Raw genomic sequence first — 20,019 nt, forward strand, 5'->3', positions numbered from 1 at the left:
GCTTCAGGCTTGGGCAAATTATGCCTTAGGCTTCCAAGTGGAGCTGCGGTCATGGCTGCCAACTGCTGATGGCACAAAACTGGCTGCCTAGGGCACAGGGAAGTAAGGGCCAGGAGCACACTGCATCCACACAGCCCAGGGAGCTGGCCTCCTGAGACCTCACTCCCGGAGTGCACAGGCACTCCCCAGCACCGAGACGGAGGTAGATGGAGAGGCGGACGGCGGCAGAGCCAAAGAGCTCCAAGAAAGGCTCCCAGGAACAGAACAGCAGCTGGGCAGCCCAGTGGTTAGCAGCCCATGTCTGCAGGGGGTGGAGCTTCCCCTTAACCGCGGGTGTGATTCATTCCCCGAACAGAGGCCTCCGGCCTGCATCACCCTTCCGGTCCCTCCCACACCCTCGTGTGGATGTCCAGCCTGCACGTCCCTTGGCACCTCAAGTCCCACCCTTGACCCCAATCCCTGCAAAGATCCACCCTCGGCCACCGCTCGAGCCTAGAGGTACCCAGACCACTGGCAGGGGTCACCTCCAAAGGATGGACTTGGGGACTGGCTGGGCTAGCCCCTGAAGTGGGCCCAGGAACATCTAGGTTCAGAATTCTGGGGTCCCAGAGAGCCGAACTGGTCTGGAATTGTCTAATTTCATAGCCACCAGCCACATGAACATACGAAGTGAGAATTAATACAAAATAAAATTAGTTAAATTCTATGCAAATGAATGAATAAAACAATGTACAGTTCAGGTGCTCCACAGTCACGTGTGGCCAGTGGCCACGGTCCTGGACGATGCAGATATAGAATATTTCCACCAGCACAGAGAGTTCTGTGGTCAAAAGGTGGGGCGTGGGCTCGGGGGGCACGGGCTTCAGTGGGACAACCCCTCCTTCTAAAACAACCGCTATGTCACCATGATGTCCCTCTGCCCATCCAACCTGGGGTCTGGCACCCAGCAGGTCCCCAGCACACCCCTGTCATCTCCGAGGGGGGCAAGTCCCTTCACCCCTGGGCCCCAATGTCCACTGACAAGAGGCCATGGATGGAGCTCAGCCCCTGGGCCCGGCCATTGGATGTGACAACAAAGATGCATCATCAGCTCCTGTGATGACCACACCAGGGCTCAGGTCTGGGAGGCCGGAGTCACCCAGAGGGGAGAAGTCACACAGATCCGGCGGGGGCACCAAGGTTGAGAGGTGGAGCCCCATACCCCCTCCACCCCCTCCATCCCCACCCCTTGGCCCAGGCCGGGTCATGGTTGGCAGAGTCTCTTCAGAGCCCATGAGCAGTAACTCCTGCGCCCAAACGAACCAAGCGGGCCAAGGCTGAACTAGCCACTTACCCGGGCCAGTTGGGTCACCAAGCTTCCGGAGACGGCCGCTGGAGGTCCGTGTGACTCCTAAAGACAGGGGCAGAGGGCAAAGGTCACCCAAGGCCACCAAAGGAAGGTTAACACTGGGCATATCCTCACCTTGGCTCCTGTCAGGGGTTTCAGAACCAGATACCCACTCCTTGTGGGGCCAGAGGTCCTCCCAGGTAACACCTGGCCCCAGCAGCCACCTGCAGGAACAGCCACCACCGTCTGGATGCGGACCAGGCACTGGGTCAAACCCTTTAAGCACATTTTCCCACCCAACCCTTATTACTCCATTTTGCAGATGAGATAACCAAGTCTCAGTGAGGTTGCGTCACTTGTCCGAGGCCACACAGCAATGAGGAATTGAGCCCAGAACAAAGTGAAGTCCATCGAACTCCAAAACCTGGGCTGGGCTCCAGGGTGCCGGCCGCCAGGACTGTGCAGGATGGACAGGTGCTGGCATGGGTCAGGCGCAGGCCAGCTCCGGTACAACCCACGTCTACCTTGTTGGGAACTGGGGTTTCCCTGTCCTGTGCCTGCAACACAAGGTAAGCCGGGCTGGACTGGGCAGAGTGGGGGACGAGCTGTTCTCCCTCCCCGCCCCCCAGGAGGGAGCCAGAACAGAGCTCCGGATGAACTCGCCCTCCTGCCTCCCTGCACACGCTCCTCGGCCCAGCGCTTGATCCCTGGGGAGGCTCAGGGCAGGCAAGTCCCAACTCGAGTAGATTTGCTGAGGTGCTAAGCCGACCAAACTCGAGAAGTTTCAAAGAGGGAGAGGCAGGTGGCTGTCCTATTGCTCCCAAGGTCATGGTGCTCTGGGGTCTGCTGTCTGGGCGACCAGGGCGACCTGCAGAGGGCAATGGGGACACTCATGCTGGCCCAGCGGAAGCCTTCCCCGCGGACAACACCACACGCTGGAGAACCTGCAGCCCAGGACGGGCCCAGGCTGGACCCGGACACCTGCCTGCAGCCTCCGCCATCTGACACGCACCCAGATTGCTAGAGTCAGAATGCCAGCCCCTCCCCTGCAGTCTGCCAGACAGACTCATTCATTCTGTCACCACTTATTCCACAAGCCCACTCCTAAACAATGACCGACCAGGAGCGAATGCTGTCAGCTTTGAGAGTTTCCAGAGCCCTGAGCAGGGCAGCCTGCAGGCCTGGTCTTCCTATCCAGCCCCCGGGACGCAGACAGTCCTCACGTCTGCAGGATGACTCAACAGCTGACAACAAGATGGGAAGAGGGCTGTCCTTCAGGGCCTGGTGTTGGCAAATACCGGCCACTAAGCCCTGGCTTCCTTCCAGGCTGGGGAAGACCCCAAGACGGCCCCAGGTTGAGCTGAACTCACCTACCATGTAAATGGGCTTCCCTGGTGACTCAGATGGTAAAGAATCTGCCCGCAATGCGGGAGATCTGGGTTCAGTCCCTGGGTTGGGAAGATCCCCTGGAGAAGGGAATGGCAACCACTCCAGTACTCTTGTCTGAAGAATCCCTTGGACGGAAGAGCCTGGTGGCTACAGTCCATGGGGTGGCAGAGAGTCGGACACGACTGAATGACTCACACAGACACACACACACGCACCCCATGTAGACAACACTGCAAGAGACGCACTTGACTTGCGGTTCCCAAGGGCGGTGAGCGCTGGGAGCTGGGGCGACTGGCAAGGCTTTGAGGAGATGAGGACTGGAGTGTCCCTGAGGAGGGCCAGGTGGACACTGGGCTCCCACAGCCACTTCCAGCGCCGAAGCTCCGTGACAACCACGGGCTTGAGGTCCATTCTCCTCACTCAGTGTGACAGGCCCATGAGGCAGGTGCCACCACCCCCATTTCACAGATGAAGGAAGTGAGGGTCAAAAGCCCCGAAGCTGTCAAAACTCCTACAAAGCCCCTGGCCCCACCCCAGCCATAAAAGAGACCGCGATGGTTGATTGTATGTGTCATTTTTAACCGATCACAGGGTGCCCAGATATTTGGCTAAACACTATTTCTGGCCTTTTCTGTGAGGGTGCTTCTGGATGAGATGCACATGTGACTGGTGGTCTGGGAGAAGCAGATCACCTCCCCAGTGCAGGCAAGTATCCTCCAGTCCCATGAGGGCCTGAACAGTACAAAAGGCAGAGAAGAATTCTCTCTCTGCCCAACTGTCTGAGCTGCAGCCCCCGCTCTCCTCCTGCCCCACGACTAAGCATCGCCTCCCCTGGGTTCTCAGTCCTCAGACTTGGACTGAATCCACCAGTGGCTTCCCTGGGTGTCCAACTTGCAGACGGCAGATGGTAACTGCATGAGCCAATTCCTCATCACTCCCTCCCTCTCTCCTACTAGAACCGTTGTTCTGAGGAACTCTTGACTATCGCTGGCCTCACACAGCAGAGATGGGAGCATCCTTCCCTGGGCGCCCACGTGACGCTGATGAAAAGTAATAAAGGTGAATCACCCTGCTGAGTGATAAAGGTGAATGGTGATTCCAGGCTGGCCCCGCCAGACAGGCTGGATAGAGCACAGGCTCCAACCTGTGGGGGCATCCGGTTCCCAGAATGAATGGTCCCTTAAAACCAGGAGGGCAAACCTGGAGTGGCTCTGATTCAAGAGCTGAGGGGAGAGGGAGGTGGAGGCAGGCGCTGCTCCCAGGGCTGCTGAGAGGACAGAAGAGTGAGCACCCCTGGTGCCAGCTCCAGCCTCGTCGCCATGATGGCTGTGACCTCCCTCCACACCCTAATAGGGAGCTGCACTGCATTCAATGACACAGGAGAATTCTCAACATCCGTCCCACCACCACCCACCCCTCCGCCCCCCACACACACAATGAGCTGCTTAGAGGTCAGCTGTCTGCGCTGAAAGTGACACCAGTGAGCGACAGCTGAGCCCACGAACCCAGTGAATCCTCGATATGGAACAGCATGGTGAGGAAAGGGGAAAGACCAGACCCCACATTCCTGTGGACTGAGTCACTTCCGGTTGCACCTCCCCCCAGGCCAGCTGGACGCCCACCGTCCTGGACAAAGATTAAAAAAAAGAGAGAGAGAAAAGGGTCCATTCAGGTTAAACCCCAACCCCAGGCATCTGACCCCCAAGAACCAAACCCACGGTGGGGGTGGAGTCATGTTAATAAGGAAAACAGCCCATGTCTCAGATTTCTTGGGTGGAGTTACGGTTTTATTTACACTGTTTATTTTTCAGATTTCCCGAAATGTACGGCTGGTGCCAGGCAGCCCCTGGCACAGAGAAGATGCCAGGCCTGCTCCCTTAAAAAAGAAAGGGAGGCAGCTACCCGAGGTTCCCGAGCCCGGGGCTGCCTCCACCAGAGCCCTGGAAGAAACCCCAAACCTACAGCAGCTGAAATTCAGTTCCTCAGACCTAACTCCTCAGGACTGTGTCCGAGACGGGCGAACAGGTAGCCGGAAAAGCCTCCAAGACATCGAATGGCTCTCTCCAGGGGAGAACAGAGTTGTTTTTATGTGATTTTAAAATAAAACATACTCGGAAAGAGGGGAGATGATTTGAAGTTCAGCTTTCTGGCATCATCCCAAACCAAATTATTTGAGTTCTCAAAGGCCAGGGAGGCAGGAAAGCCTGCAGTCAGATGAACAGGGCTTGAATCCAGACCTCGCCAGGCACTCACTGCGGGTCCCAGAAATGACCTCCCCTTTCCAAGCCTCAGCTTTCCCATCTGCAAAATGGGGACAGAGATGGGGATTACTCACAGGCGACTAAGATTAAATGAGGCCATACATTGTAGGCACTTAGCCCAGTGCCTGGCACAAAATCAACACTCAATAGATAATATCATTTTTAGGATATCAATGATATACGAATATAAATTATTATTATAATAATTATTGGGACCCCTCTGGTGGTCCAGTGGTTAAGGAGCTAGATCCCATACGAAGATCTCAAGTGCTACAACTAAGACACAAAGCAGCCAAACAAATATTTTTTTAAAAAGAAAAGAAGCTTGGTTGCAGCCCTGTTTAAAAATATATTTAATATGACTAGAGAAAGAAATGGCAACCCACTCCAGTATTCTTGCCTGGAGAATCCCATGCACAGAGCAGCTGGAGGGCTACAGTCCACAGGGTCGCAAAGAGTCGGACACAACTTAGGGGCTAAACCACCAAATTATATGACAGCCACATACATACACCAGCCTGGACCCAGGGATTTACAGTTGGACATTAACAACCGTTGGCTGCCCTGTGCTTATGCATTTAAACAAAATGTAAGTTTCAACCATGGAGAAGGGAATGGCTACCCACTCCAGTATTCTGGCCTGGAGAATTCCATGGACTGTGTAGTCCATGGGTCGCAAAGAGTCGAATACGACTGAGTGACTTTCACTTTCAAGTTATAACCAAGGCACCTTGCATGTTGCAGCCAGGGTGTTGCTACCCCAAGAAAGGCTACCAGAAGTCCTATTTGACTCCCTGCTCATTAAAGGAAGCCAGGCCAGGGTCTGTGATCCAGAGAAAACAGTGAGGATTTGGGGGCCGTGAATCCCAGTGTGCTCCCACACTTGCCCCTCTGACCCCAGAAACTCCCCATCTGGCATCTGTGCTCACCGAGGCAGGGCCAAGGCCATTTCCCAAGTGTTCATGAGCTACAGGCCAGCGATGAATACTAGTCAGGTTTCACACGTGGAGGCCACAAGATTAAAACACATTCCCTGGTGGTCTACTGGTTAAGAATCCGCGCCTCCCCTGCAGGGAGCATGGGTTCAGTTGCTGGCAGGGGAACTAAGATCCCACATGCCACACAGCACAGCCAAAAAATAAATTAATTAAAAAAAGAAACACTTCGGATCAGATGAGGCGAAAGACAGGAGGAAGCAGTGAGTTGGGACAGGACTCACTGCTGCTCCGTGTCCCAGAGAGAATAAAAACGCAGCATTTCAATAAGGAAAGAAGGTGGCCAGAAATGGAGATGGGGCTCCTTGGTCCTCGAGAGAAAGGGGGTAAGCCACTGTTCCACCCATGATTGGGGAGGCCAGGGGCAGGGGGAGGATAGCTGGGATGCTCTGGGGAGCACTGCTTTGTAAAAATACCATTGGGGTGGAGAGCCATTACTGCAGCCTGACGGCAGAGCCCACCCCCAGGTAAACAGCCCTGCATTCTCCCTGACCCTTCACCATAGATCAGCCAGGTGCCCTCAACTGGGCAGACCAGTGCTGGCCCCCGAGTCCCGGGGCCTGGATGCCTATCCCATGGGTGTTACCCATGCATATAATTTGGGGAGTCTGGAAAAGAGAGAGAAGGACACAGTTACTGTGAAGACCTCTTATATTTTTTCCTTTCAGCCAAATTTTTATGATACAATCTGGCAAAACAGAAGATTAAATGGGCACTGACAATCTAAATAGACTCTGGAGCTAGTGCATTATTGTTTAGTTGCTGAGTCGTGTCTGACTCTTTTGCGACCCCATGGACTGTAGCCCACCAGGCTCTTCTGTCCATGGAATTTTCCAGGCAAAAATACTGGAGTGAGTTCTCGTTTCCTTCTCCAGGGGATCTTGCTGACCCAGGGATCGAACCCACCTCTTCTGCACTGGCAGACGGGTTCTTTACCACTGAGCCATCACGAAAGCCCATTGTATTATTATTATGTTAGTGACAGGGGACTTCATGCACCATCATCTTCTCCTATTGGGGTCGCAGAGCCTCTGTCCCACCCATGATCGGGGTGGCCGTCCTCAACCCCTCTGGGGACTCGCACACCCCAGACATCTTAACCCAAGGAGGGGGCAGAGCAGGAACCAGGCCATCCCCAGGGGTCACACACACGCACACACATCCTTTGCTCTAGTGCCAACAATGCATGGGACTGGGCAGCCCTTCCTAGCCAGAAAGTCACCATTTTCTCAAAAGGGAGCTTTGCAGCAAGGGGCACCATGCAAACTCGAGCACAAACACCCATTTTCAATAATGACAGGAGATTATCAGTTTTTTCTTAAGAATCACGCGAGTCCCTCCGGAAAGGACAAAGTCATTCGGACCTTGGCCAGGAGCCTCCTGCTACTCAGTCTGCCCCCAGCACCACAGTCTTCCCCTTCCCCGAGGTTCGTGTGCTCACAGAGGCTGTGAAGAGCTGTCTGGATCAAAGCCACGGGCTTCAGCTGGCAGTGAAGAGTCCCATTCCAGGCTTATCTTCAGAGGAACCTGAGATAAGGAGATAAGCCCCCTTCCTCTTCTCCCTCCTCTGCCCTTGGCCTTTGCTGCCCACTGAGATGTGCACTCACCAGGTGAGCAGGGCAGCCTTCCTCCTCCCTCCAGGCTGGCAGCTGGGGCTGTGGATTAAAAGGAACCTCAAGGATTCGTCCACAAGGTGAGGAATCCTTCTGCCTTGCTGACCTGCTCTGGCATAAGACTAAATACTGCAGAAAGTTCCGTTTTCAGCAAAGCTTGGGGTCTCAAAGCCACAGGTTCTAGTCCCTTCTCTGACTTCCGCCCTGACCTGCCATTTCCCCTTGTCAAGTGGAGGGGGTGCTCCTGACCCACAGCCCACCCAGCTGCAAAGCCCCAGCCCAAAGGGGGCCTAGCCCCTGGTGCTGATGGCTAGGGTAGGGCCAGGGCAGAGCCACACCCAGGGGAGAGTAAGAGACAGCAGGGTGCAAATCCGCCTCCAGCTCTCACTGGATCTTCAGGTAAGGTTTTAGTCTTTCTAAGCCTCAGTTTCCGCACCTACAAAATGTAGACTCATGAAAATATTAGTGAGCATCTCCTCTGCACTGGGCGCTGCGTAAGGAGATGGGGACACAGCGGTGACCAACAGTGAGCTGGCAACTCTCTTGGTGGCACTCCCAGCCCAGGAGGGAGGCAACACCGATATCACAGGCCGAGGAAGTGCCCGCAGCTCCGGCACGTGGAGGGTCTGCGTCATCACCACCAGAGGCCAAGCTCATCATGTGACATCAGTGCTGACCAAGAATGCACGGGGCCCTTCCCTTGAGGGTTCGCCAGCCCTGGGCATCTGCACTCTGGGTCCCATTCACATAAAAGACGCTGCCATCCAAAATGCACGATACTTGGGAATTCCTTGGTGGTCCAGTAGTTAGAACTCCATGCTTTCACTGCCAAGGATACGGGTTCAATCCCTGGTCGGGAACTAAGATCTCGCAAGCTGAGCAGCACAGCCAAAACAAAACAAATAACAAAAAAACACGACAGCTAAGTCTGAATTTCAGCTAAACAACAGATAATTTAAAACAGAAATGTACCCCTATCCTTCTCCCTTCCCAGGCTCTCTTTAGTGGCAGAGGAGTTGACCTCTGCAGGCTGAGGTCTCTGGGTCCCCAGGTCTACAGTCTTTCGGCTGGATTCTACCTATAGAAGACTGGAAGGTGCGAGCCAGGGAGAACCAGGGTAGATCTTTCCCTGGCTCTCAGTCTTGGAAGGTTTCTCCAACAGCAGATTTTGTCTACTCTGCAGCTGCAGCTCTGGCCAGGCAGGTTCACCTTCGTCCAGCCTTCCATCAGGTAACCCTGATCCCTGGACTCTGATAACACGCCTTCCTCCCTCTGATCCTCTGATGGGGGGTGGATGGGGAGTAATGACCTCTCCCCTGCTGATCTCTGATTGTCTCCAAGAAGCTAAGAAACATCAAATACCAGGGTCCTTAGTTCAGGTACATCCCATTTCAAGGTACTTGACAAGGGCCATAGAAATACGTTCACATAGTCAAGTGCTTTGGCAAAATTTGCAAAATGGAATAAATTTTAACCCCAATCAGTTACGATTGCTTTCTCCTTCTACTCTGAGTTCATGCCCACCATCCTTTCTCCTGTGTTCGGTACCAGTGGAGGGGTGGCTGGCCTTTGGGGGCTCCTGCTAATGAAAAGTTGAATTGGGAGAATAGTTTGAATTTCAGTGGGCTTTATTTACAAGGTTTACAGTTATTTCCACACATAGTTAAGTGACTGCTCGTCACCCCCACATTAAGGCCAGGAATACTCCTTCTACTTACTTTCCCAAATCTACTATGCAACATCTGAAGGAATAAGATAGGAATGTATCTGCTGTATTTAAAATGGATAACTAACAGGGACCTACAGTATAGCACATAGAACTCTGTTCAGTGTTATGTGGCAGTCTGGATGGGAGGGGAGTTTGGGGAGAATGGGTACAGGTACATGGTTGAGTCCTTTCGCTGTTCATCTAAAACTGTTACAACATTGTTAATCGGCTATACCCCAATACAAAATTAAAAGTTAAAAAAATAATAAAATAAAAAAAAGATATGAATGTGTCCTGCAGTACCTGTTGCCAGAAAAACGTGGGCAGTGTGGGAGAGCAAGACTTGAAGCATATGGAGCCAGAGGCTGCTGGTGGTATGGTCACTAAGTCGCGTTTGACTCTTGTGACTTCATGAACTATCGTTCGCCAGGCTCCCCTGTCCTTGGGATTTCCCAGACAAGAATCCTGGAGTGGGCTGCCATTTCCTTCTCTAGAGGATCTTTCCGATTCAGGGATTGAACCCTGGTCTCCTGCATTATAGGTGGATTCTTACTGATGGAGCCACCAGGGAAGACTTATCCAGAGGCTGATCTGTGGGAAATTATTCCAGTCACCAAATATAACGTTGTAAGCAGAGAATCCAATTCTCTTCAACTCAAAACAGAAAGTACCTCTGGTCAGAAAAAAATGCAATAATGTACCACATAAAATCGTGGCTTCCAAGTGGGAAGAGCCCGCCTGCCAGTGTGGGAGACATAAGAGACTCAGGTCTGATCCCTGGGTCTGATCCCCTGGAGGAGGGCACGGCAACCCACTCTAGTGTTCTTGCATGGAGTATCCCCATGGGCAGAGGAGCATGGCGGGCTACAGTCCATTGGGTCGCAAACAGTCGGAGACGACTGAAGCGACTCAGCACGCATGCGCACCACATACAGTTACAAATGCCCGTACTTGTCTCTTTCTTCCTGGATGGGAATCACATGAAAATGGAATTTATCAGAATTCTTGTGTTTATAGGATGAAAAATTGCAGCAGATGCCACAAGCTCGGAGTTAAGGTACACTTTTTCACACATCCCAACTACCAAAAGTAAAAATTAAATTAAAAAAAAAAAAAAAATTTGGCCATGCTGCACAGTATGCAGGATCTTAGTTCCCCAACCAGGTATCAAACCTGTGTCCCCTGTAATGGCAGGGCAGAGTGTTAATTACTGGACCCACCCCGCTCAACCAGGGAAGTTCCTAAATTTTGATTAAGAGATGCATTAACTATTCTCTCAATAAAAAACCATATTACACAGTCATCATATAAAGAAGTGATCAAGTAGTATTCAGCCAAAAAAATGTAGGGAAATAAATTACTTTGGAGACAGGACAAGTAGTTGATTGGTAAAAAATAAATAATGTTAGTTTTCTGAACTGGGGGGATGCTTATGAAATTTGCCCACTGTTTAAAATTTATAATATCAAATTTCTTTTCTCATTCTAAACAAATACTCCATGCATATCGTTAAAGAGCTGTATAAACCCCACACACAAACCTGGCTGCCTCTTTGTGCCCTAGATGGCGTCTCCATCTTCTGTACATTTAAGTCCTTCTGTTCTAAATCCTGGAGTGACTTTTGTTTCCTGGTTAGACCCCAGTTCACATGCCATGAGCAAACTGTTCATGTGATAAAGATGAGCAGACCGACAACGTAGGGCCAATGGACCAAGGGGGAAACCGCGGCCGCGGTGGAGGATGGGTAGTGATCAGAAACCAATGACAACAACAAGGGGAGCAGCAGGGGGCCCCCAGAATATAAGAAAGGCTGACCCATTCCTTGAGGCCTTCTGCTTAATGCGCAGCAGGTCACCAAAGAGGTGGGCGTGTCTCACTCAACCTGTCAATGCTCGTGAGATTAAATCCAAGGATACACATAGGGAGGTGCGTTCGGGGACTGAGGGGCAGAGGCCCTGGGAGGGGAGACGGGAGGTGAGAGAAACAAAAGAGCAGCTGCGGAGGGTCGGCCGGACAGGCAGCACTGGGGCCTGGCCTGAGGAGCCTGAAAGTTCCAGAAGAAACTGCAGCCCAGGTAACCCGGCAGCAGAATGAATGATCTCCAGGAGAGGTGGCTGCTTACCTGGGGGCAGGAGGCCCATCTCTAAGACTAGGGAATTCAGGCTGGCCCAAGGAAGCAAGGAAACCCCCTCCTACATCCTGTAGGGGTCAAAGAAGAAAGGGAAAGGAGAGGTGGGGGTGTGGGGGGAGCAGCTGGCATCATATGCCAGCCAGAGAGGAATCGCAGACTGTAGGCAACAGGGCAGATCGTTTAAAGGACAAGTAAACCCTGGGACTTCTCAGCGGCTATAAGCAGGCTGATAATTGGGGCAAATGGCAGTTTCTGTTCATTAAAACTCTTAATAACTGCTGGGTTGAGAACACTTGTTTGGGACTTCTCTGGCAGCTCAATAGTAAAGAATTCACCTGCCAGTGCAGGCTCGATCCCTGAACTGGGAAGATCCCACATGCCTCAGAGCAACTAAGTCTATGAACCACAACTGCTGAGTCTGTGCTCTTAGAGCCGGGGAGTTGCAACTACTGAGCCCACAGTAGTTGCAACTCTGGGCAACTACTGAGCGCCCCAGCCACTGAAGCCCCAAGCGCCCTAGAGCCTGTGCTTCGCAACAAGAGAAGCCACCACAGCGAGAAGCCTGCACTGCAAGAGAGAGCAGCCCCCACTCCCCACAACTAGAGAAAAGCCCGCGCAGCAACGAAAATCTAGCACAGCCAAAAATAAATAAATAAAGCTGTATAAAGAAAAGAACACTTGTTTGGTTTCTGGAGCCATCCCAGGAATGCTGGAAAAGGGAATCATCTGGGGCAGTATTTTATTAAATTAATTGCCTCCAAAAATTTCCAGTATCCATCCAGTCCATGTCTCACAGCTATAAGCACGGCTACTGTTAACATCTCCAGCTCAGCACAGCATTCTCGGTTGAGAGTCACGGACGCCCACCACCAGGGAAGAGCGCCAGCATCCGCAGACCGTTTAAGCGCTCTGGCGAGAGGATGGCTAAGTAAATTCGGCAGCATCCACTCTGAAGAGCCATTCAGACTGTAATTAGAGAATCCATGCATGGGATCTGATTTTATTGTGAAAAGAGCAGAATTAAAGATGATCTGTACAGAGAATATGCAACTCTCTGAAAAAACATTATATCCCTTTAATGATTAAATCAAACAATACAACCAGGGCGTGTGGAAACAAGTCCAAAGGGAACACAGAAAACAATGTTGTAACCGATGGGATTGGAGGATCTGTCCTTTTAATTTCCTGGTCACGTTGTTTGGTAACAAGTAACGAACAAGATTACCTGGGGCTTCCCGGGTGGCTCAGTGGTAAAGAATCCGCCTGCCAATGCAAGAGAAGCCAGAGACGTGGGTTCCATCCCTGGGTTGGGAAGATTCCCCCAGAGTAGGAAATGGTACCCCACTCCAGTGTTCTTGCCTGGAAAATCCTGTGGATAGAGGAGCCTGGCGGGCTACAGACCATGGGGTCGCAGAGAGTTGGATACAATTGAGTGACTGAGCATCACCACCATGAACAAAACGAACAACCAAATAAGCAGAAAAGGCGAGAGAGAAAGAAGAGATACATGGTGTCTTTTAGAAAGTTTTCCTTTTAAAAGTAAAGTAAGGCACAGGCTTGGCAGCTAGAGCATCAGTCCCCAGGGACCAGGAAAACACTGCCACCAGGAAGATCCGCTCCCCAAGGCTCAGAATTTGCTCACCACCCTTCAGGGGCCCTGACATGGACCGGAAGTCTACCTACCCCGCTCCACACCCCACGATGCTGCCACTAAGCGCACGCGGCTGTCATTCCACCACCTGGCGTTGTCCCCACGACATCTACACTGGGTAACCTCTGCACAAACCCCAACACCTGCGCCTGGGCTCTGCACCTAGAGTCCAAGTCACCTGTTCATTAGTGAGGTTTGCAAACCACCCCCCGACATCCCTCCGGGTTGATTAGCCCAGTCCTTTGGCTGGAAGATGACGGGGGGTGCGTGTAACCCACTTCCAAGTGGCCTTGGGTTACAGGAGCCTTATTCTCCCGCTGAGCCCCGATCCTGGTGGAAACAGGAGGCACAGTCCAGGGGAGGACTGTGAAAGCCCCAGGATGTGGATCAGATTGATCAGCAGGACAAGCCCAAAGCGGCCTGCCAGCTCTCCTCTGCCCAGGTCTGCCCAGCCCCTCCTGGTAACCACACTTGTGGGAGTGATCCCTGGCCAGGCTGCCCCAACACGCCTGGCCCAGCCGGGACAAGGGGTCCAGGCACACTCTCAGGGAAGTCTAGGGTGGACGTGGCCAGCTCCTGGTTCCTAGGTACAGCCTTGAGAGACCCAGCAGGGCCCAGTCACAGCCCAGGCTTCACGGTACACCTACCCTTTAAGAGTTCTGGGGAGAGCAACGCCTCCCCAGGAACCAAAAAGAAGGCAAGGTCACCTCCATCTCTCATGGGGATCCCTCCTGCCTCGGTCCAGCCTCTGAAACCCTGGGCCAGGGAAGGCACTACTTCCTGAGGAGGGGGGTGATCTGGCCCTTTTCACCCCACCCAGCACTTCCAGGGGCCCATGGGAAGCTGGAGGCCACACCCGCAGGCCGGAGCGGCCATCCAGGGTTTCTCTCCCCCATCACAAAGCCAGCATTGCTCAGAGGATGACCAGGACTCGAGCTCCGTCCAGAGAGGGCAGGCAGCCAGTTGCCCTGTGCTCTGGGATCATCTTCCTCTCCCGCTTCCTATCCCAGAGGCTTGCAGACTGCCAGCAGTCACGCTTCACAGAACCAGGTCAGATTAGGCCCGGAACAAAGCTCAGTTGTTGCAAGGCTTCCAAGAGGCCACTGACAGCAGGACGCCCGGAGCCGCCTCCCCCTACCCCAGGCAGCGCCTCAATGCCCCCCCTTCACGTGGGCTGCAAATGGACCCAGCCCCCAGGGTGGGGACAGGGAGATAAGGCAGGGAGAAACTGGGCTGGGAGCAGAAGGCCACACTCAACCCAGGAGACCCAAGGCCAGGACGCCCTTCCAGAGTGGTGCCGAAAGTCACCAGCCTGCAGGAAGGAGCCAGCCCTCAGCAACGCCCGGCAGACTCTTCTGGGAAAAACTGAACCTACAGGGAGGCTCGAAACAGGCCAGGAACTTGCAAAATGGGCACCCCCAGCTCAGCCCAGCTGCTCCAGCAAAACCAGGGGTACTTCGCCTCTCAACAGAGTTTCTGGGCCCAGTTACAGCTGCCCAACAGGGAAGGGGCAGGCTGACCAGCTATCAGCCTCAGGGATCCTTCAGTTCTGTCAAACTCAGGGATCCATGGTGCCAGGCCTGACCTCAGGACCCCCAGCCCCAGAGCCCTGTGATCAGCAGGACAGGTTCCTTTCCATCAGTGAGTCTGGACAAGCAATCTCTTGTAGCTGCCACTGGCACTCACTGGCCAAGGTCTCTGCTGGAGCACTGTGGGGGCTGTAACCTTGTGTGATACTCTTTGGGTCCCCAGGGGGCATCCCCAGACCCCTCATACCCACTGATCCCCTATAAATCACCTGGTGTTGCCTATGGCTGGGGTGTTCCAAAGTTACAGCTCCAGGGACTTCCCCGGTAATCTAGTGGTTAAGAATTCACCTTGCAATGCAGGGTATGCGGGTCTGAGCTGTGGTGGGGGAGCTAAGATCCCGCATGCCGCACAGCAACTAAGCCTGCAAGCCACAACTAGAGAAAGCCTGCATGCCACACAGAAGACCCAGCACAGTCAAAAAAAAAAAAAAATTATAAAAAAACAAAGCAATAGCTCCTGTAGGGGTGCAGGAACCCAGCATGTCACCTCCCTCCCCACCCACCACTTATCCTCCCACTTACCCCTCTGCCCCCCAAGGTCTGGGACCTCTCTCTCCAGCCTCCCTCCCCCTACAAGGCCACCAGCGGGATCCGTCCAGGAACTGGCGCTCAAGGCCCCGGGGGCCGGGCCCTGTGCCGCTGTGTGCTGAACCCTTCTTATCAAGTACATCTTAAGCAAACTGCAGAGCCCACACAACGCAGCTCATGGACAAACAGCAGTGCATGCAGAAACAGGGTCCCACCCCCAGGTCCCATCCCTGTGGGGCCTGGGATGGGCAGGGAGTCTCCGAGGATGGTGGCCCAGGAAGCCAGGCAGAGGATGGTAGGGGGTGCTTTTTCCGGCTCTTGGGGTCCCTGGTGAGATGCCCTCTGCTGACACTCACACATGGCAGCTCCGGGCACATGGCCGGCCCATCCTTCCACCTGGACATACACTCCAGACCGCCGCCCTTGAGAGGTCACCTCATGCCCTTTCTGCACCCGGGCTCATCCAGGGGGCTTCCAGGAGGAGGGTGGGTTGTCTCAAACTCAGGTGCATTGCCAGGTGCGTGGCACTCCATGTTTGGAACCCCTCAGGGCAGGCTGGGGAGTTGCTGACAGGCAGGTGACTTTGGCGGGGTGGGGGGGAGGTGAGCCCAAGGGGTGGGCAGATAACTGCCAACAGGCTGGGGAGGGGATGGGCCGCAGGATCAGGCTCCACCAGCTCCCCAAGGGCTGGGAGGGCCTCTGGGTCCAAAAGGGTCCAGGACCCTGGGCACCAGTCCAAGGGCAGCATGGACGAACCGCCTGAGGTGGCTCTTTCTCTCCACCCAGGTCCCCGCAGCAGCCGGAGCGAGCGAGCAGGCTGGGACCTGAGGAGGCAGAGGTGTGGCAGCCAGAGGGGGTGGAGGGGCAGGGCCAGAAGAGGAAGAAACCGGCCTTCCACCCGCGCTCCTCGCCCTCACCCCCGGCTCCCGCTCCAAGACTTGCTCCTCTCCTCTCCGCTTCCCAGAACTCAGCTCCCCGAGCGCTGGGCGTGGGGAAGGCTGCTCGCCTGGCTAATCTCTCTAACTGCAGCCTCCCGCCCTGACCAGGGCTCTGAGTAGCAAGTCCAAGAGCTTTTCAACCTTTGGTAGGCCAGTTACCGCTTCGGAGATCTCCTGAAAGTCACCAAGCATCTCCGAATAATTCCCCAAGTGCACACCGGCTGGATTTTATTCCCCATTTCTGTGGCTCTGGGCCTCAGCTAAGCCCCCTCAGCACTGAGAATTCCCAGGGGATCCGGGGCCACTGACAGGCACAGTGGCACAGTATGCAACCAGAAGTCCCGAATTCAGGACACTGGAGAGGTTCAGACAGCAGCCCGCTCTGACGCCAAGGGGCTGAGGGAGAAGCCTGGGCCACAATCCTGGCCTCCAAAGCAACAGAGGCCCAGGGAGGGTGCCAGCAGCCCCCTCGGGCATCCTGGCAAAGCTGGTGACACAGAGCCTCCTGTGTGTACTTCCTGCGGGTGATAAGGATAATGAAGCAAGTTAGGGATGGCGCAGGCATTTAAGCCTTTCACACATGAGCTCATTCCATCGTTACAACAAATAAGCATTGCCCCTGTCTACCAGATGAGGCAAATGAGACACACAACGAGATGGAGGAGGTGCCAGCCTAGGATTTAATTCCGGGAGCCCGTGCTGTGAACCACTGGGCCACACTGCTTGAGTGAGGTGCATCCAGGAAGTGCCTGGAGCAGAACTGGAACCGTCAGATACAGAGCCGTTCCCACGCAAGCCCCTGGCATCCTGCAGCCTCAGTGGGCACTCACTCTATTCCCCACCTAGAAGGATCCTCTTTATTCTCCACCTTCTCAAAGCCACTCATTCTTCAAGGCCCACTTAATCTCAGCTCCACCAGAAACCTCCCCTACCCAGGGCAATCCAGTAGCTTTTGGAGACTACCGCTCGGTGGGGGGGTGGGGAGAGCAGTATTAACTAGCCAGGTTAACACCCTGCATCCTGCCTCCCAAGAGAATGCAGCTTGCTTGCAAACAAAGACCACGTCTTTCCATCATCTTTGTACCCTCGAGGCCCTGGCTGTACAGGTGCCTAATGTGTGCCCAGTGAGTGTTTATCTAAAAGGCACTCAGGATCCCCTCAAACATATTTTTAAAATTCCTCCCTTTTCAGAGACTCGTGAGTGCTCAAGCCAGCTCTACTGAGAACATTATTTGATTTTTTTCTTTCTTTCTTTTTTAGCGTCAAAACAACATTTATTATTTACTTGGCTTCGATGGGTCTTAGCTGTAGCATGTGGAATCTAGTTCCCCAATCAGGGATCGAACCCAGGCAGGCCCCCTGCTCTGGGAGCGCAGAGTCTTAGCCACTGGACCACCAGGGAAGTCTCTTGATTTATTTCTGAGCCCACAAATAGGTCCCAAAGGAATAATCCCACTCAATCCAGGTGAAAAATAAAAGCACTCCTGGTTGACTGTCCTTGAATTTTTTGACACTGGGGATCCTTCACAGTTTGATGCTTTCCCTAATTTCAGGGCACTGATGCTACATGGGAGTCAGTCTGACTTTGCAACGAGAGAGGGCACCATCAGAACTGGATCCCCCTCAGAAGGGGACCAAGTGGCCACCCCACCCCTGGGCCAGCCCCCTCCAGCCCAACCCCACACAACAGCATCAGAGTGACCCAGCTCGCCTTGGACCATCGCCAGGAGGAAAAGCTGGAAGAAGTCCAAGCTCTCCCAGGCCCGTCCTCGAGGGCCCTGCCCCTTCAGGTAAACACCGGAGACAGGGAGGCCGCCTTTACAAGAGTTGGTTCCTACCCACCTGTGAACACTACTTTGAAACCTTCCTCCTTCTTTTTTTTTTAATTTGCCAGGGCAGGAGGGAGCAGGCACGGAGAAGACACATCCAGCCTGCCTGAGAGGCCCTCTGGCGTCTGTGTAGGAGGGTCTCAAAGTCCCCCCAGGAAAAGGCCAGCTCCCTGGGGGGACTCTGGTGGCCAGACTGATCAGCAGAAGGAGCCAAGGGCAAGAGCCAATGGGTGCCCCTGGGCCACACTGGGCTGCAGAACTCAGGGGAAGGGTGATGCCCACAGCCATCTCAAGTATTTGGAACACGTTGGGGAGGGAGGCCAAGCGCCAAACCCTCGCCTATGCCATCTGGAAGCCCCCTCCTTCCCCACCATTACATCAACGCCCCCACACTCCAGAGAGGAGCTGTGTTCAGGATGGGTGAGGGCCATGCTGTTTGCAACAGGGGGTGAAAGTTGAAATTCTAAGCTACTGACCCGGAAGGCCATTTTAGGGGAAGTTCTGAGTAATTCTCTTTGAGATGAGTTACTCTTTATTACTTGTTTTGTTTCTGGAAAAAATGGAAAGCAGGAGAAGACTGGGAAAAATGTCCCAAAAGACCTCTTCAGCTCCAACTAAGTACCATGGCTCTGTCCTCTTATCAAGAAAAATTAATTCATGAGTCCTTGGCAGAAAACTTGATGTCCAAGTAGATTAAGGGGAAGAACATGAGGAGAAATTTTGCAGGGTTAGCAGAAGAAGAGATGCCGTTTATAACTTTACCACTGAGGAAGACAAAGGATCCGGCCTGGATCCTTTGGGGAAAATCACAAATTAAAAAAAGGAAGGGAAAAAAGAACAGATCTAGATTCCCCTTAACCAGACCTTCAAGGCTTGTGACCTCAGTTTAGAAAAAAAAAAAAGTGAAGCTGCTCAGTCGTGCCCGACTCTTTGCGACCCCATGGACTGTAGCCTACCAGGCTCCTCCTTCCATGGGATTTTCCAGGCAAGAATACTGGAGTGGGTTGCCATTTCCTTGTAGCTCAAATGGTAAAGAATCTGCCTGTGATGCAGGAGATAGGGGTTCGATCCCTGGGTTGGGAAGTTCCTCTGGAGAAGGGAATAGCAATCCACTCCAGTATTCTTGCCTGGAGGATTCCATGGACAGAGAAACCTGGCAGTAACCTCAGTTTACCCATCCTCAAAATGGAACTTCAGAGTACCCAAGGGGAAAATGCTTATAAAGGATCCTGAGTGCATGGTGGGAACTGGCCAGGCCTCTTCACCTGTCAAGCCTGCTAGTGAAGCTAGGATCCCAGCAAACCAAAAGGCATCCTGACACCCTAAAGGTGAACCCGAGTGGGCTTCAGGTGTAGCTGGATGGTCCCATTTGGGGATTTCCGGTGCTCCACTGGGTAGAGGAATAACAGGAATTCACCTGAAGAAAGGATGCTAAGACTTGGACCACCAGTCCTAGAAGCGGACCCCAAGGAAATCCTCCACACAGCCCCCTCCCACGCACACATACGCACGGACGGGGACGCGCCCGGACTCTCGGCCCCTGGCAAGTCAGCGATTCTGGAGAAGGTACAAGGGGGAAGGAGGGGGAGCAGGAGGGAAGGCCAGCCCAGGGCAGCGGCTCCCACACTGGCCCCTCCAGACACCTGAGCGAGTAGTGGCCGACAGACGGGGGCAGGAGACTCTCCGCCAAGGTCAGAATCAGGGTCCAACCGTCTTGGGGGTCAGAGAGTTCGAGCACCCGGACTCCCCAGAGCACCAGTGGTCTCGTACTAGCGCGCGGGCCAAGACCCTGGAGCAGCGACGTAGAAGCAGAGGAGGAAAGTGTGGTTGGGGGGGCCAGCGTCTGGTCAGCGATCCCGATCAGGGGTGCAGCTGCGTCAGCTGGCCGGTGGGACGCCCCACTCCTCAAGCTGGCCCCGGGACCCCGACCTCCCGCCCGCTCCGGGCGCGGCGCCCACCTGTGTAAGACTTCTTCATGGTGCCGTCGCGGCCGCCGCTCCCAGCTGAGTGTGGCGGGGAGGCCGCGGGGCTCGGGCTCCCAGGTCGCTAATCCCGGGCCG

General features: G+C 53.9%; 1 protein-coding gene across 1 annotated transcript in view; it reads right to left on the bottom strand.

The window, feature by feature from the left end:
• SEPTIN9 (septin 9) overlaps positions 1-20,007 on the bottom strand; it is a 181,468-nt gene extending 161,461 nt beyond the window's left edge. Inside the window, exons 1-2 of the mRNA XM_055408484.2 lie at positions 19,918-20,007; positions 1,334-1,390 (exon numbers count right to left, since the gene is read on the bottom strand). Of these exons, the coding sequence (XP_055264459.1) occupies positions 1,334-1,390; positions 19,918-19,936 (76 nt within the window). The 5' untranslated portion in view covers positions 19,937-20,007. The remainder of the gene's footprint in view (positions 1-1,333; positions 1,391-19,917) is intronic.
• Positions 20,008-20,019: the final 12 nt, after the last annotated feature.

Source organism: Moschus berezovskii, chromosome 20 (assembly GCF_049115385.1).
Source record: "Moschus berezovskii isolate FMDL1 chromosome 20, NW_MosBer_1.0, whole genome shotgun sequence".
Lineage (NCBI taxonomy): Eukaryota > Metazoa > Chordata > Mammalia > Artiodactyla > Moschidae > Moschus > Moschus berezovskii.